General features: G+C 34.5%; 1 protein-coding gene across 1 annotated transcript in view; it reads right to left on the reverse strand.

The window, feature by feature from the left end:
* Nucleotides 1-3,730: 3,730 nt before the first annotated feature.
* The window catches only part of nr3c1 (nuclear receptor subfamily 3, group C, member 1 (glucocorticoid receptor)), a 56,878-nt gene continuing 41,357 nt past the window's right edge, over nucleotides 3,731-19,251 (reverse strand). The window contains exons 4-9 of the mRNA XM_056471687.1: nucleotides 17,051-17,167; nucleotides 12,703-12,990; nucleotides 12,472-12,616; nucleotides 9,233-9,363; nucleotides 8,968-9,125; nucleotides 3,731-5,729 (exon numbers count right to left, since the gene is read on the reverse strand). Coding sequence (XP_056327662.1) covers nucleotides 5,577-5,729; nucleotides 8,968-9,125; nucleotides 9,233-9,363; nucleotides 12,472-12,616; nucleotides 12,703-12,990; nucleotides 17,051-17,167 — 992 coding nt within the window. The 3' untranslated portion in view covers nucleotides 3,731-5,576. The remainder of the gene's footprint in view (nucleotides 5,730-8,967; nucleotides 9,126-9,232; nucleotides 9,364-12,471; nucleotides 12,617-12,702; nucleotides 12,991-17,050; nucleotides 17,168-19,251) is intronic.

Here is a 19,251-nt window from a genome sequence, read left to right on the forward strand (position 1 = left end):
GCTTGTGTTTTCCTCTGCAATTTTTCAGCTTTAACAGCAGTAAATTGACTGTTCCAAATGCACCAACATTTCTAAATCATCCTCATATCAGCTTGATTCCATAATGTTTTGACTAGACATGGGCCGTGTAAGATCCTGACAGTATGATAACCTTGGATAAAAATATCATGGTTTCACAGACTCGCAGTATTCTGCTCTAAAATATGTTCCTTTTAAATGTCTGGGTAAAAAAACAACTAAATGTTCCCCAATGAACACAATATATTTTACGAAACAAATATAAATGTAAAATATCTTGGAACAGTAAACATGTCAGGGTAAATAATTAAAATAAATCATTCATCATTAGTTACACAAACACTTTTTTTTTTACTTGAAAAGGCACCTTTGCATATAAAGTAAACCTCTGTACTGTTCAGGTTCATGCTTGGATGTTGGTGCTTAAGCGATTTGGATTTCAAATGTTTGCTGAATCCTTGCTGACCAGTAGCTTTTGATGTAGATGGTCCTTTTCTTCTGAGCTGTTGCTCTAATAATAAATACATAAAATATTTATTAAAAAGAGAAACACGATAAACCTTGAACCCGATTATCTTCCCATGCCTGACCCAACAAATACACTCTACCACTAACAATGTAAAAATACAAAATAGCATTACAGTGATTTCTTCTGTAAAAAATTTCATAAAATAAGAATGACACATCTCATTAAGAAAAATAGTCCTGTCGTGTTACACTGCCAGTCGAGTGTTTAGCAAGTTGTTTCATTAGTTTAATTAAATGTCATTTAATTATATATTTAAATTAAATTATTTCAATAAAATAACTCTCAAACATTCTATTCAGATATTCGCTTGTCACTTTACACGTTTGAACATGACCTTAAATGCATTATATGAATGATTTACTGTATAAGTCGCACCATGTTTCAACTCGTAATTTTAAAGCAATAACTGATAATCCACAGTTTAGCCTACACAGACCGCTGATGAAGTATCGATTTCTAGGCTGTCCAAAATCGCATACTCTCTTGAACATTTTATATTGCAGGTGCAAAAAAGACATCTATATTATATTGTGTAATTGGAGTCATGTGACTTACCTGCATCTGTTGCATCGCTTGACTACCATTCATAAACCTCCGTTCAGAATCTCTCCAGAAGTAGAAGGTCATCCAGGTAGTTTGCACTAGGGCTGCACGATATTGTAAAAAACTGACATTGCAATATTTTATTTGTCTGCGATACATATTGCGATATTGAGTATACTTTCACCTGATGAAATGAACATCTCTATTTGGAAATAATTCATAATTTTAGATTGATTGGTATGATTTTGTAGTTTAGTGCATCTGTATGAATGAAAATAAACCAAATCACTAGCATCGACAAATACAGTTGAGCAAAGATGCAAATGAAATGCACAGAATTTTATGGTTGTCTTGGAGTCTAACAGGCAAAATAACAATAAACAAATGTAAAATGTCATTGTAGTCTGTATGGTATAACTACAATTAATCTCTTTTAAAAGCATTAGAATTTCTTGCCTGAATGTTTTAAACTGGCCTGAAATGCTCACAGAACTTAAACACCGATGCAAATGATAAACATGTTGACTTTAGTAAAATTTTACAGTGAATCAACAAATCACATATGATTTCAACTGTGGAAAATTCCAACTCGACATTGCAGATCCTGTGATGTGACTATTGCGGACAGGCACATTGCGATATCAATGCTGAAATGCTATATTGTGCAGCCCTAGTTTGCACTTACTTACAATAAGTATATGTAGGCCTGTCACAATAATAAATATATTGACCTATCGCACAACACTTTGGGATGACCTCAATCATTTTTGGTGATGCAATATATATCTCTACATAAAACCAATTCCAACCACATTTTAGCTGACTTTGCAACATCTCTATCTCTATTGGAGGTGTCAGGGTTAGTATGGTGAAAAATAACACCATAGTATTTACCATAAATTACTTTATATAATTACATAATTGTATATTTTCATGTGGGTGTCTGACAACTAAAAATAGATCTGGTACCAGATATCGCAGCCTCTTTTTTTTTTGTTAACATTTATTATAATTCATTTAAGATATGCGTTTTAACATTCTGATTCCAATGTCTAATTATTAAATTGTTAAAATGACTATAATTAAAATATTCTTAAAAATAAAATGTGTTTATCGCAATATATTTTGGTGCAATATATCGTTCAACAAAAAATAGATATAGTGACAGGCCTAAGTATTTGAATAATGATGTGATAATATGTAAACTAAACATTAATTTATTATGAACTAATGATGAGTAAATGCATGCGAAAATCATGAACTAACTTTAACTACATGAGTCACATGAGTTCATATGTGAATAACAGCAATGATATCATGATATGTTAATGCATAATTATATCATGACTTTACTTGGAGGGGTATATCAACATTAACCCATTCCTAAATACTCATTAACTTCTTATAGACATCCATCTAGTGTGTTTACACCTAGTGACAATAGAAAATTGTTCTGTCAACATGAACAGTTTAAACAAGGGATGCTCTGATCGATCGGCATTGGCCAATAATCACATTTAATGACTCAATCGGTACTCGTCAATCTGACCGATTTTATACACCAATCACAAGTGTTTGTTTATGAGTTCAAGGGGAAGATGCACGTGCGCACCTGGGTTATACAGATAGCAGCACTACGACATGTGAGTAGGTAAATGATGCGTGGGGGCACAAGCGATTATTGCGCATGCGTCACGGCTGCTAAAATATATACAGAAGTGTTGCGACCTCTGTTTATATAGTTTATAGTATATCCAGTGTTTTGAGCTGCTGTTACTCAAGCGGAGCAATCAGCCCCATCTTGTGTCCAACCATTTGACCTCTCCCAGAAGCTCTGCGGGTCTCCCGCATATTATCTATTATTTTCTGTAAAGCTCCTTCTGTCCACACTAAATAGTTATAAGAGACTTGTTTAAGATTATATGCAGTAATAATAATGTATAGAAGTATTTCCTTATATCCAGTATCCTTAGTTTATTACTTTTGGTAGGGAGAGATCTCCACTTACAGTATCATACCTAAAGGGAAAATGTGCTATATGCAATGGCAAAGTTACTTAAAGCTTGAAGCATCAGAATCAGTACTCTGTATCGGCTCAACACCCATAACAAGAAATTGGTATTGGTATATTGGTACTCAGTATTGGCTGCAAAAATCCTGATGGGAGCATCCTTCGTTTAAACACATGAGTTCATGAGTAGTTAAGGATGAGTTAATGGCTTTTGGCCCCTCCAAGTAAAGTCATGACAAAATTATACATTAACAGTTCATGAGTTCTTGTTGGTTAGATTCAGCTTAAACTTAAATGGTAATTAATACATTAATTAACAACATGTACTAACAAGTAATTAAGGTAGCCGTTATTCACACATGAACTCATATCACTGACTGTAGTTAAAGTTAGTTCATGATCAGAGCGCACACCTTAACTCCTCATTAATTCATAATTAGGTAATGTCTAGCTTGCATATTAACACATCATTATTCATGTACTGTTATTTCAAAGTGTTACCAGTAGTTGTCTGACTACAGCTTTTTGAGTACTCTAATTCTTACACTGCTGTATCATTTGTAAAACACTGGAGAGCTTTTCCATGCATTTGACTCGCGTGACAAAATAAGCGTCTACTTCTGACACTGTAGGGTCTAACAGAACATTTTATTAGACATGTTGCAAAAGTTCATGTAAATACATCTGTTTATTTGTCTCATATATATCTGTAGGAACGGAAGAGCAAAGTGAAAAGTGCTGCTCATATATTGATTAGAATTTTGAAAATAAGTGTTGATCGCTAAATCTGTACCACACAATGCAATGCTAAGCAGTTTGAAGCCGAAGAGATCATCTGAATTTTATTCATGTATTAAACAAGATGGATTAAGCTTCCACAGAAGAAATCTAAAATATTCTCATCATCTCTTTATCCCTCTGCTGAATATATATATACCTTTGACAACTGTTAAGACAAGCACAGTTTTTTTTTTTTAGATTGTACAAATTGAAAGCGATATACGTTTGGCACAGAAATAACAGATAATACAGGTGAGTAGAAATTCCCAGAGAGTAAACCCTGCTCCTGCACCACAGTTTGACTGATTAAACAAACAAACAGGTCAAGGTTAGTTTAATGAATTAGTCTGACCCCGATTAAAAAACAAAACAAACAAAAACATACAGGATCTATAGAGTTTTAGAAGTTACGTGAATATTAATGAAGTGGGCCTGAGTTGATGTTTGGTGTAGCTAAGTGTGATTGTACTGTAAAGGACTATTTAAAAAAACATCTGTCTGAATGAATCCAGAAGGTTTAGGTACTATAATCTGCATCCATTGTTTTGGTTGTACACTGTGGCGTATGCCAGCGACAATAAAGGAACAATTACAACAAACACATAAAAACAAAACAGACAAAGCAAACTCATGTTTCACATTGCATAATTCCTATATCAATTAACAGGTGAAATTAATAATAAATGGCTTTCTTTAGACATGAATACGCCTTTCTGTAGAACTAACTAAAATCAGCCCCTTTAAAGCATTTACAAGGAGTGAAAGTGCTCGATTTGCATTTTTCGGCCGACGTCCAATCAGCATAAAAATAATCGTCAGGACTCCACCTCCATGTCATATCAGTAAGGATCACTTTTTTTGTTGGTTTTTTTTTTCCGTTTTTTTTTTTAAGTTCACACTACTCAATTACAGAGCTGCCAAAAAACACGGCCATATTTTTTTTTTTTCAAATTACAAGTGCAAGTGGGTATAAAAGTACAATCAACTATGAGAAGAAGAATTCCTAACACAATGACGAGTCAAGAAAACGGCTAAAAGGAAACAAGCTAAAAAAGGCACATATTTTCCCTTTTCTGTGTATATATGCGATTCTGTTAACATGAGTTTTAAAACTGTAGATATGATGTCATACAAAAAACGTATTTCATTTTCAAACCAAGCTGAAGCCATTATAGTCTCTGTACATATTATTGAAATGATTAATATTTCAACTGTTATCATCTGAAGTTAAAAAGTAGGATATTGGGATCGAAGTAAAAGTGACTACTGTGTATAATCCGAGCATACTGGACTGTAAGTGCTGCATCTGCTCCGAAAAATAAAAGACGTGTGGAACTCTACTTAGCAAGTGACCTTTAGACTTAGATTAGCTTTCTTTTACTAATAGTTGATGCTGGGAGTCAAACACCTGAGACGACATGTATGGGATAATCTATCCATGTGATTCACGATTATATCATTTCAACAGTTCAGCCATTTTGTTAGTTCTCTTTTTATATATATATAATCTCTAATTACCCGTCTCTTCCTCTGACTCCACTTTTTTGTGGTCAATGATGGAGTTCTGTGCTGGGTTGCATACAGTTGCAGCCCTCTCAGCACTCTCACTCAGCTCTGCTCCATCTGCGTTTTCGGGTCGGGTGGAGGGGAGTGAGGGGATATTTAAGGCATCGTGTCCTGCTGTTGGGAGGAGATTCATTTCTGGTGAAAGAGCAGCGGTTTAACACTCCCATCTTTGAATTTTGGTAACTGGTTGCTGATGATTTCTGCAAGCATTTCGGGGAACTCCACGCTCAGGGATTTATTCACAAAGGTGTAGAAGCAGAAGTTCAGGAGTCCACCCACCAACTGCAGAGATAAAGAGATGTGTTAGATTTAAACTTTTGTAGAAAACTCCAAGCGACATTTGTAATGATTTACTTCTGTAAGGAAAGAATATTTGTCGTAGGGTGAGAGAGTGAAGTGTGTAAGATTTCCTTTGTGCTTTAGAAAGGTTTTGTGTGCCATTGACATTGTGGTCAATAATGACTACAGTCATTGTATTATGCCTGGTAGGGCAATAGTTAGAATTTGTTGCTAAATTGGATACGGTTGTGGTCAGAATTTAACGAGAATTATTTATATTATTTATTAAATTTCCCATTTATTGTATTTTATATGCATCTACCCGCACCCCAACCCTAAACAAGCACTTGCTTACAGACTGGACATGTATTAATGTGCATGATGCCACCATTTTCTCAAAATTGCACTTGTAGTTTACATTGTGACAGTTATTGTTTTGTTTAATAAAAAGATATTTGCAGGCCATTTTAAATGTTTGTTTTCAGTCCCTGAAATGCTTTTGTTGTATTAATAACCAAAAAAAAATCATTATGTTGGGTTAACACCAAGCAGAAAGAGAAATTATGCATTGTACCACTCAATCTAGATTACTCAGACTGTTTTACCTTGTGTGAATTTTCCACTTGAGTTGCAATATTTTGAGGCGATTTAGGTGAAAACCATGCATTTGTGCCTAATGTGTCAATCATTACTCATCGATCACTACACTAGGAGCAAATTTACCTCTATTCATGCATTTCCATTGACTGTATTAGCGCTGCACAATATAGTTTCAGCATCAATATGGCATTCGCAATAGTCACATCACAAGATATGTAATATGTAACAAGATAATGTTGAGTCTGAATTAAAGTTGACCAGGAGCCACAGAATTGTATGTAATTACTATATTTATACAGAATATATACGATTTATTCTTGTTTCTTGTCCAGATATCTACATTTCAAAGCAAAGACAAGATTACTTTACTTTACTTATCCCACTGGAAGATAAGTTTGCTTACTTAAAGGAAAAACTCATAATTTAGATTTATTTCTTCTCAAGCTGAAAACAAAACCATTTTTTTTACTTGGACTAGAAACAAGACCATTCAAAGTAAGAAAAGCACTTTTTGGATTGTAACTTATTAAATGTTTGCACTTGAATACTGTTAGACTCCCCAGAAAACCGTCAAATAGTGCTATGGGGTATATGCCGAAGCATGCTGATAGGACTTTTAATTTGCCAGTAACCTGGTTAATTGTTTCCGGTGAATTGTATGCCAATGCAAAATCGGCGCGTTTAAGGTCCGTTTTCTTTAAAAATCAGCGATCTCCATTGGCTGAGTGATATCCGATATAAAGTGGGTCTCAGATTGTATAAGAAGCACTGCATTAAATAACATTTTTCCCCGCAATGTCTTTACAATATGAGCATTTTTTTTACCCCAGTATATTCAATGGAGCTTCTGCGCTAGCCTGCCGATTCTGACAGGCGCTTGCGAGCAAACGGCTTTTTGTCTCGTTTTACGCTTGAGCAACTAAATGAGTGCCAAAGTCTGATTAACTGATTGTTTTTTAATTACATTACAACATCGATGCTGTAAAAGGAACTGTATAAAATGGGAAAAAACTCACAATAACAGGTCACCGGAAGTTTATCAGTATGGGAAACACACTAGCTCGCAATACCCTATTCAAACCTTCTTGTGAATCTGTATTCATATCGCAGAAAAATTAAATATCACAATGTCAGATTTTTCCAATATCGGGCAGCCCTACTTTGTATGTAATACTTAGTTGTGAATCATTTTACCTTTTAAATTTGGTGTGAACAACACAACATAAGTTTTATATTTTCAGTTAAAAATGTTTTGTAAATGTCAGTTTAGTTTAATAAAGAATGGTTGTGGAGGAACCTGATACATTTTAAAAGAGGATTACTACCATTCTAAAGTTTGGCATCAGGTACAAAAAAAATGATATCAACAAAGAAAGGTGTAATAAACTTAATGCAATAAAACTTAATATTACTAGTAATTAATACTTAATAGTGTTAATATTTTTACTGTATTTAAGTTATGATCAAATAACTGCACCCTTAAAAAGACTTACTGACCTCAAACCTTTGAACTGTATTCTCAATTTTTAGTTATAAAAGGCACAACAGACAGTAAAACAAATCAAATATGATCCAATGTAGGGCTGCACAATATATCGGTACATAATTGATATCGTTATGTGCGCATCTGCAAGAGTCACATCGCAAGATATGCAATGTTAAGTCTGCATTATAGTTGACCAGGAGCTACAGAATTGTATTTAATTGCTGCATTATATGGAATTTTGTCTTGATTCTAGTTCAAATATCTACATTTCAAATTGACAACATAATTATTTTACTGACCCCACTGGCAGATAATTGACCTTGTTTTTCCTCTTCATTTTGACTTATTTCTTTTAAAATGGTTGAAAACAAAAAATATTTTTACTTGCTCTTTATTTTTACTTGCTTTTTTAAAAAAAAAAAAAAAAAAACTTTTTTATATTTGGATTAGAAACTAGACAAAGAAAAGTAAGAAATGCATTTTTTTGCATTGTGATTATTCAATTTTTGTACCTGATTACTTTTAGACTGCACAGAAACCCATCAAATAGTGCTATTGTAAAACTGTCACAATATTTATCGCAGAAATTGTGATATTCTAACATTCTAATATTGTGCAGCCATAATCCAATGCTAACTAAAATGCTAACATATGGTACAGAAAGATAAATCAGACATTTGTTCTGCTCCAAAACCTGCTGAGTTGCCCCTATAGAGAGCATCACAGTTACATCTCTAAAGTTAAAGTTTTGGCCAAAATTTAAGGATATTCAAACTGAAAAAGATTAAATTCCATTCAGTGCTGAAAATATATACAATTTGACTACTGGAGTAAAGCTGTTTATGTGGAATTATATAAAAACTGCATATTTCACCCAATATTTCTGCGTTTTATTTTTAGAGTATTGCATCACTGGCTTAGCAACATGCAAAATTCTACTGGGATCAATTGTTGAGTTGAGTCTCCCAAGCGGAATCAGTATGACGCACACAGTTGCTGCCTGTGCGCAGCTTTCCAAATCAGTCTTCCTCAGTTTGAAAACTGCCTTTGAAAACATCCGTCTAGAGGCAACAGACAGCCAGACAGCTCACTAGGGTTTTGGAGCAGAGAGAGATATGGTTTTCTATAAGCATTATTTAGGAGAAGCATCATTACGTCGTGCATGGAGTCCAGTAGCTTAGTGAGCTGATAGAACCGCTGCCAGTTCTGGCTGGAGTTCTCCTCTCTCTTCACAATAGCCTTGCCCAATTCTTTAATGTAAGACATTCGTAGTTCATCAAACACTGACTGGCTCTTCAACCCATCCTTCGGCACTGAGAAACAACAAAATTATTATTATTCTTTGGAAGAATCATGTAAAATAGCTGGTTTAAGCTTGTTTTTTGAAAGAGTATATATGGGTGAATCTAAAGAAGTTCACCTGTGTTCAGGAGCAGAAGGACTTTCATGCACAGATACTCCTCAGTGGACACTTGCAGTCGCACAAATTCATTGGAGATCTTCAACATCTGTTCACACTGATCACTCATGTAGGGCAACTTCATCCTCTCTCTGTGGACAAACACACATGACCCTTATTATAGACAGTACTAGAGTTTGCCTAAAAATGTGGAATATGGTTTATATTTTAGATGATCGCACTAAATCAGAGACTGATCTGCTAGTGATGATAAATGAATTAACCAAAATGTGTTTTGCAAGAAGAGAATTTTTATCTAATTTCTGCTCTCATTCAGTAGTAGAGCTGCACAATTAATCGGAAAAAGATCGCGATCTCGATTCGACCCCCTAGACAATCTTAATCCACCATTTCTACGATTCTGCCAATCATATTTTCAAGTTCAGGAGAGAAGCAAAGGCGGCTGCATGAGTCTTCATAGTTTCACATACATTACTCAGCAACATGGACACCTCCAAATGATGTTGAAAGAGTCACATACTGTATTTATAAGGTATAATTCACCTAAAAATGTCATTTCTGTCTTCAATAGGTAATAAAGTTGTAAATAACATTCAGTTTGTCGCACAGAGTGATCGTTTGAGAGACATGCGCGAAGTATGAACAGCACTTAGCAATGAAAATGAAACCGAAAGCGTGCACATCGATTAAATAATCATTTTAGAGTTATGATTGCAACAAGCATTTGATATGTTTTTTCTTTCATAGCGAACACACAGTTGTTCATGAAAATAAATGTTTACAGTGTCAGTATAACTACTCTAGCCTATATAATGTTGATTTTACCAGTGAATTAACTGGTCTAATAATGTTGTCAATGACAGATTGCAAGCATAGGCCTATATTTCCAACATAATTATTAAAAATTATGAAAAAACAGAATTATTTATAGAAACCAGTAGACCTACACATAATATTATTGTTGTTTTACCATATGTTTAAGAAAGAAAAAAAAATTGCCGACTCATATTAACCTTTATTTTACATCTACAGAATCATAAGAAAATTGTGATCTTTATTTTAAACAAAAAAAAATTGTGATTCTCATTTTAGCCAGAATCGTGCAGCTCTATTCAGTAGAAAGAATCTGTTCTTTAAATGGACCTCGTTGTTACATTAGTGGCAAATTGATGCATGTGCCATGGTGTTGGTGCTTTCAAACCAAACCAAATTTTCTAAATGTCAAAAGTAGGGCAAGTATGCAATGGGAATTAATCATTCTGCCCTATCCTTTGCTGTTTTTATCTTGCTACAGGGGTAAACGACTCCCACTTTGACTCAAATGTCTTGTGGTTAGGTTTGGCACCAAAATTAATTGTGTTCAGTGCAATCCAGCGGGGGTTCAACTTTGGTTCAGACTAGGCAAGTAATATCGAGTTCAGACTGCATGATTTTACCCCCCAATTTGAATCGCTGACAGGTTTTTAAAAATCATCGACAAATGCCTGAAATCACAGGCAAATAGGCGCTCCAACTCTGCAGCTCTCTGCAGTTGAGAAACAACCAAACCACACATTATGAACTATCAAAGATGCTATCTAAGAGAAAAGCCGATGAGTCTCAGATGCCCATGAGATATTTGGCGTGCTAAAAATCTGGAGCTGTCGGTGATTCAAATCATGCCGTGTGAAATGTGTTCTGATTGCAAATAACATTGACGTTTATCTACAGCCAATGAGAGAGCAGCATCCTCTAGTATGGGTCTCTGCAGGCCAGCGGGAGGCTGGGGGAGAAGTTAAAAGCGCTCATTTTCAGTCTATTTGGACCCAAGAAATGGAGGAAAAACTAGTGAAAATTTGGCAGGAGCATCCGTGTCTGTTTGACGTGTTATCTTAACTGAAAATTGATAATTCCCTTCAAAGCCAGGTGCGCAAGATAAGTACAATTTCCACCCCATTAAAGTCTTCTTTCTCATTATGTAGTTAATAACAAAAGATACACTATGTCACCTTGCATTGTTTTCATGTCACTTCTCACGTGTGTTTGGTTGTGAGACGTAGTTTGTCTACCGAGACAAAGATGTCAGCATTTCTTCCTATTGTAAAGTCATGCAGTGTGAAACCCCCTGTCGCGGATACATCTTGCAGTGTAAACACAGAAGCGACGAAACACTACCCCTGATAGTCATGCAGTGTGAAAACATCTGTGACACGACTATTTTGAAAATCGTGCAGTCTGAACTCAGCATAAGCCTACTTTTATAGCACACTAAAAAAGGGTATGGACTCTCAGAGAGAAAATTCATCATTGTTGGGTGAACTTCTGTTGTGATGAAATGAAACTATAAATAGATTTTTAATTATTTGCCAAAATATTACAAAGTATATGCTTAGTACTATATCTTTAAAAGAATTGAATTTTAAACTGCAAACATCACAAACTACGTTTCCATTCAAAGTTGCCAATTTAAGGCCACGTCTACTCTCATTTGGAAAAATCAGCTAAAAACGCTCTGTCCACACTACAGTTCTCAAACGCTTTTCAAAATCTACACTGAAACAGCTAAAAACACTATTGTCAGTGTACGTCGCATGCAGTAAGATGTAAAATGCATTTATCTACTTTTGGCTCTTTAAAAAAATTGCAGCAGTATTTTGAGGAAAAGCATGGTCCGACGGTGAGGAAAAGTTGTTGCAAGTATCGCAGGAGTATAAAGTTGCAAATGCGAGCAAGAATATAGACTGGAAGATGTCAAAATAACGGCTCTGATTAAACATTCAATATCCTTAGAAGAAAAGCTGCAGTGGAGCATGAACAAGCTGACATTAATTTTTACCAGTACTGTCCAAACATGCATCCAAAACAGCTGCTGTACAGTTTCATCCACCATATTAGCAGAATTGGTCACGACAAAAAATGTGTCGTTATTTTGGAAAGCGTCCATTTTCACGATACATATTGTGACAAAAAACTGACGATGTCAATTTATCCACTTGGGAGCGTTTTCAAAAAGATTCAACCCAATTTTCATTAAGTAGAAACACAATCTCAATGTGGACAGAAGACCAAAGTGGAGAGAAAATATGACTTTTAAATGAAAACGACAGAGTAGACATGGCCTGACTTGTAAAAAAAAAATGTAAATTTTCACGGATCGTTTCCATTCCACATGTTCAAGAGAAAAAATCTTTTATTGTCAAAAATTTAAAAGACTGCTTCAATCCAGAAAACCACTACAATCCGTTTAATTAGATACATACTCATTGATCACCAGGTCTGGAGCGAAACACAGCATGTTTCCGTTACAGTGTTGGTAGGACCTCCAGCCCAGTCCAAAAGACATGATGAACAGCCAGGAACACTGAAGGAGGGTCATCTGATCATCCAGATGAAGGTTCCGGAACCCTAAAATACATACAGCAGAGGGTGTTTATAAGCTCTGTGGCTGAAAATATTCCATAGGATGTTTTTGAAGACATCCCAATTCATACCTGGCAGAGCTTTAGCCCATTTGACAGCAGAGATGACCTGCCGGCCACCCAGCCTGTTCAGGGTAGTCATGAGGCGGATGGATGTGTCTGGTATAGTGCTGTCGTATCCGGCATAGAGGGTGTCTGGCTCAATGGCCTTTAGTAGTGATAGCATGGTGGGCACCAGCTGAGGCATGGGTTTGGGCACCAGTGCGCGGGCCTCCGGCAGTGGAGGAAGATTGCGCTCCGGAATTGACTGCTGCTGGATTACCTTGCCGGCTTGACGTGCCTTCGACTTGCTTTTACGGGCTGAGCAGTGAATGAGAAATGATTACAATAGTTTTTTTTTTTACTTATAAATATTCACTTCTTTACATTTTAGATTTAATAAAAATCTAGACTAGAGCTGCATGATTAATTGTTAAAAGACTTATCTTAAACAAAAACTATAGAATACACAAGACATTCGTATCTTTTTGAATGGGAAAAAAGTGTAACTGTCAATATGTTGAATAAAGCCCCGCCTACTAGTACAGGAGCCAATCATCGATCGCTATATGGTGAAAAAAGCCCGCCTTCTAGTACAGGAACCAATCATTGATCGCTATAGACTGACGATACTCTGGGGGAGGGGCTTGGACTAGACGTGAGTTTCTGCAGATTTTGATTGGGATGTTTAGAAATGAAACTAAAGGGAGAGTTGTTGTTTAATATCATTGGTGATTCCTAATATGAAATTCAATCGTAATCATAAAAATTTATTATTTTTACATTTGATTATCTTGGCAAGCAATTTTGGAGAATTTGATGTTTCCCCATTCAAACAGAATGCCCGAGCATACCGCCCGAGAGGTGTTTCAAAGATGGCCGCCGAGTGAAATGACTTGCCTTAAAGGGACTTTGTCTAAACTATCGACATAGTCTTAATTCTAAATGATGGTGCTTCATATTTGTTTATTAAACCTTGAACGATCACAGATCTTCATATGATCCAAAGAGAGCCGTTGTTTATATAAATTCAATCTTTAGTCTATTCCACCAGTGTTATTATTTCTGTGGTACAAACATTCTAATAGCCACAGAAGTTCTGGGATAACAGCTGGCAAATAAACAATGATGTTTACAGTGTGATCAAATTCACTAATTGAGCTTGATGCTTCAAATGAGGGAAGAAGCAATTAAATTGTTACTACAGAATGTGGTGACAGACGAGTAAATATGTATTTGCACTAAATAACGCATCACAGAGATTTAAAAAAGCTAATTCAACACTGATATTTTAACACTGAATCTTATGATATGATTTTGTTAGAACCTCTAGTATTTTTATTTATTTTTGTATTTTTATTATTTTATTATTACATTTATTTGTATCAACGTTTCAGTACAGTTTAATTTTATTACGTTTTTAATTTATGCATTATTTGTCTGTTTCCTCTGTAAGAAGTAGTAAAATAGCACAACATACCATATAGGGTTGCACAATAATTCATTTTAGCATCGATATCGCAATGTGATCATTCACAATGGTCAAATTGCGAGAATACGACCATTAGAATTGATCATTTCGCAAGTGTTTTTTGAGGCCTGTGACTGTGAGAGTTTTAAAAGCATTGAGGCATTAGGTATTGTTTGTAACTTTGACAAATTAATAACAATTAATTTTTTGGAATTGTTTATAAAACAAAGGCTATGCGGTATTATTTTTACAATTGATTATTTAACTGAATAAATAATAATAAATATATGCCTGAATACAGTTCGATGAAACAAAATGGTGTTTATTTCATTTATATCTTTTTCTCGATTGAATTTATCTTTGCCTGTAGATTGTTTATTATATTGTATGTACTCTCCTACAAAATCATCCCAATCAATCTAAAATGATAAATTTTTTCCAAATAGTTATTCAACAAATCTAGTGAAATTGTATTCCTATCGAAATATATATTGCAGGTTGAATAAATATCACAATGTTAGATTTTTCCAATATTGTGCAGCCCTAGTACCTCACCACTTTTTTGGGTGGAGCTAGACTCACTGCAAATGATACATAGTTTTTGTTATTTGTTATTTAGTTTTTGTTACCGCTTTATATTTTTGAAAATAGGCTCATTTTACAACTCCCAGAGCTTTTCATTTTTTTATTCCATTCAGCCGATTTCTGGGACTGGCAGCAGCATTTTTAACTTAGCTTAGCATAGATCATTGAATCTGATTATACCATTAGCATCTCACTCAAAAATTAGCTGAAGTTTTGATAAGTTACCTATTTAAAGCTTGAATCGTTCTATAGTGTAGGGCTGAACAGTATAGGGGAAAAATGACATTGCGATACTGTGTTTTTCTTCGATTTATTTATATTATATTGCGATATGAACATAATTACGCAAGGAGGCGATTTGGAAAAATTCACAATTTAACATTGATTATGATGATTTTTGTTGGGGAGTGCATCTGCATGAAATCTCCAAAAGTATGGCTGCACGAGATTGAAAAAAATCTAACTTTGCGACATTTTGTTATTCTGCGATTTATATATTGAGTATAATTTCACCAGATGACTTAATATTTTTATTTGAAAAGAATTTATAATCTTAGATAGATTGGGATGATCCTGTATGTGAGTGAATTATGCATAAAATATAATAAATCTAATCTACAAGCATAGATAAATACAATAAAGAAAAAGATACAAATGAAATAAACAGTGTTTTGTTGTTTTCCGAGTCAAACAGTATTAAGAAGCAGTGATTTAACAATAATAATAATTCTGTAAATTTAATCATTTTTAAGTTTTTAATCATTAAATGCTATAAAAATCCTCAGAAACACATGCAAATGGTACATTATAATACAAGCTCATTAAATATTCTGTGATGACTATGGCGAATGAAGACTGTAACGATTTACTGTGCAGCCCTACTATATTGTTTACCAAGCCTGACGTAAAATGAAAAGTAGCTATTTTCTAGGCTAATATGGCTTGGAACCATAATCTCATCAATCTAAAAACTTTGCTGCCATGCCATTGCTGCAGCAGATGCAATGATATACACAGTGTCTGAAAATCACCTAACTTTTGTCAACATAACCAGCATAACCACCTGCTTGCACAGGAAGCATGCTTTGCAACCATGAAGACAATTGTGAGAGACGTTTCAGAACTATTTTCAGGCACTGCGTGATATCATTGCCCCTGACTCTAGATAGACTAGACTAGATAGACACTAGTCTATTGATATTGATAATATAGATTGGTTGAATAAATGTAAAAATGGTAAAACTCAACTGTTTAACTCTAGGGGAGTTGTAAAATCTGCTTATTTTCAAGAGAAGTGGAGTGTACCTTTAAGTTGTTAATTCAGAATTATGGCAGAATCATGGTCTCTATTCTTAACAAAAAAATTAAGAATAAAAATTAAAAAAAATTCCATCCAAAAATGCTAATTAACTTTATGCGCAAAACTGGATTATCGCATAAAAGACATGCGAATAAAGCAGTGTTTCCATCTCACGAAGTCAAAGCGAACAAAATTGTCACAAACAAAACTGGCACCAAATATCAACAGTAAAAACTGAATTTGCTGCGGTAGGAGAAGCTGCGTGAATCTTTTCTTTATTTAATAAATGACTTGCATCTCAGAATGCAGTGAACGCGTGGTGGCGTTTGAAGGCACAGACACTCTTGATTCTGGAGGTCATTAATAATATTATAACACTGATACTGAAATGGTTGAGGAGTTTTAGAATGACCAAAACAACAATCTGAAAGGACAAAGGACCTTTTGGTAATGTGAAAATGTCTGCTGTGTGTGTTCTTCTGTAGTTGGTAACATATCGGAGACTGTAAATGGCTGTATGTGTTTATATATATTCATTTATTTAGTTATTTAATATAATTACAGACGTTACAGTAGGCTGTTTCGCACTATCATTAATCTGCAGTTATAATTAACTCATGTTCATTGAAAAGTTAGTAATAAACATTTCTACACAAGTATTTATGTGTATGAAGCATCTGTTTTGTGAGAAGTGCTTCTCATATGATATGTAAGTGACCCATACAGCTTTATTGTAAACATTTCCTCGAGCGAGAATGACGTTGACTGAAACTTTCTGTCATACACCACGCCCAACAAAAGGGTACCCTTGTTAGTGGAAACGCAAGCCTGATAAAGGTGACCCGTACCAAACCGAACCATACCGTACCCTACCGGACCAGTCAGTGGAAACGAGCCATAAGGTCAATAAATAAAGTAAAACAAATGTGATTCTCAGTTTATCCACATTCATGCAGCTCTAATCTAAACTGACATTTAAGGACATTCTGGTATAATTATATAATAAATGCAAGATTTCATGTTACCCTCTAGGTTCATGCCTGCCATGAGGCATTTGCGGAAACGACAGGCAGGGCAGTTCTTCCGGCGGATTTTGTCAATGATGCAATCATTTCGTCCAGCGCACAGGTAATTGTGTTGCCCTATAAAAAACAAAAAACAGGTGTAATGATTAGACAGGATATGTCAAGAGACCCCCATCCTTCACTGCTGTCAAACACTGTTCTGAAACCCACCGCATGGATCTGACTGTTTATGCACAAATGAGCAAAACAAACATTTCTGCCACTGTTTTGTCATAGATCTTCAAATATATTAGTTAATTGGCAGACGTTCTTGAGGTTATTTGTCTGCTTTGGAGATATAATCATGATTTCCAGTTAGAAGGATGCATTTCAGCACCCACACAATAAAACATTTTGACTGACGAGTGACTCATTGTACTAGTCATTTGAAGTAGACGTGCAGTGAGAAGTCAGATCTTGCTGGAAGGACGTGGTCTCTAGCTCTACCTTATTAGGTAAAGAAACACTGATGGAAAGAAAAGCACATATTATAATTGCCACTGTTGATGTGTTTTGATCACCAGTCTGTGCTTTTATAACTAATATGTGTATGCCATATGTATATATCATAATTTATGATTAATTGCCTGATTAATGGAATTATTTAAGCTAATCGCAATTAATTGAGCCAGCCAATAATGGCAGTGCAGTTTAAAGTTCTCATACAAATAAGGGTATGATTATATTATATTATATTATATTATATTATATTATATTATATTATATTATATTATATTATATTATATTATATTATATTATATTATGTATATTATATTATGTACAAATGTTTAATATACACACACAAATATCAGATTCAAGTGAGGAAAATCTAACTACTTTTATATGATATTAAATTATATGATTTGAGTCAAGTTTTTTTTGGGGTGGGGGGGGGGGGGGGGGTTATCATGAATCGTTACATCTTTATTGTAATATTATATGAACAAAACATTTCTTAATTTTGTGACAATTATTCAGTGTAATGATCTAGACCAGAGGTCCCCAATCTCGGTCCTGGAGGGCCGGTGTCCCTGCAGAGTTTAGCTCCAACTTGCCTTAAAACACATACCCGGATGTTTCAAGTATACCTTGTAAGACCTTGATTAGCTTGTTCAGGTGTGTTTGATTAGAGTTGGAGCTAAAATCTGTAGGGCACCGGCCCTCCAGCAACAAGTTTGGTGACCCATGATCCAGACTAATGACAGTAAAGTACACATTTATAAAGTGCACTTGCGATAAATTTGAATTAAATACTTTATTTAAGAGTACATTTAAAGTGACTTCCAGTTAATATAATATAAATGTCTTGTAAACAGGGTTTCTGCAGGTTTCACCAAGTTTAATTTAAGACTTTAAGACATTTTAAAACCATTATGAATGAAATTTTAGACTTCTACATGGCTAAATGCTATTTTTTTTTTCTGGAATACCCAGTTGGAAAAAGATTTTCACTTGACCCATCATAAAATGATTATAATTTACTAAAACAATAATAATAATAATAATAATAATAAAAACATAGGTCAGGTCAGTGTTCTCAGAAGTAAATAAATGGAGAACTTTTAAACAAAAGTTACTGTAAGGAAAGTAATTAAATGATAATATAAAAAAAAAGTTCAATGTTTTATTGGGATTGTTGGTGATTGTATGAGTGTTAATGGCCAGATTGGGAAGCTATACATGAACAAAGAAAAATGTAAGACCTGTTAAAAAGTCCTACAACACAACATTTCAGTAGATTTAAGACTTTGTAAGGCCTAACATTTAGCTTTTGAGATTTAAGACTTTTTAAGAACCCGCAGACACCCTGTGGGAAAAAAGCATGTGTTTGATGTGTAAACATAAATAAAATACACTTAAGTAATTTCTATTAAGATTTGTATGACATTTAAGTATGACATTTGTTTGACATTTGTATAAGCGCTATACAAATAAAGGTGAATTGAATTGAATTAAGTGCTTTTGAAAAATTTGGCTACACTTGAAGCTATATTGACTAATACATGCTAATACATTGACTAATTATGATTTTAAACCATATTTCAATTACAATCTTGCTAATCTGAAAAAACAAACATACTCCAGACCCATTCAGATGAACTAAAGTTCTTCAACTAATTGTATGCATATTTTAATGCATTTTGATTGAATTGTAATTCATT

This window comes from Danio aesculapii, chromosome 14 (assembly GCF_903798145.1).
Source record: "Danio aesculapii chromosome 14, fDanAes4.1, whole genome shotgun sequence".
Taxonomy (NCBI): Eukaryota; Metazoa; Chordata; class Actinopteri; order Cypriniformes; family Danionidae; genus Danio; species Danio aesculapii.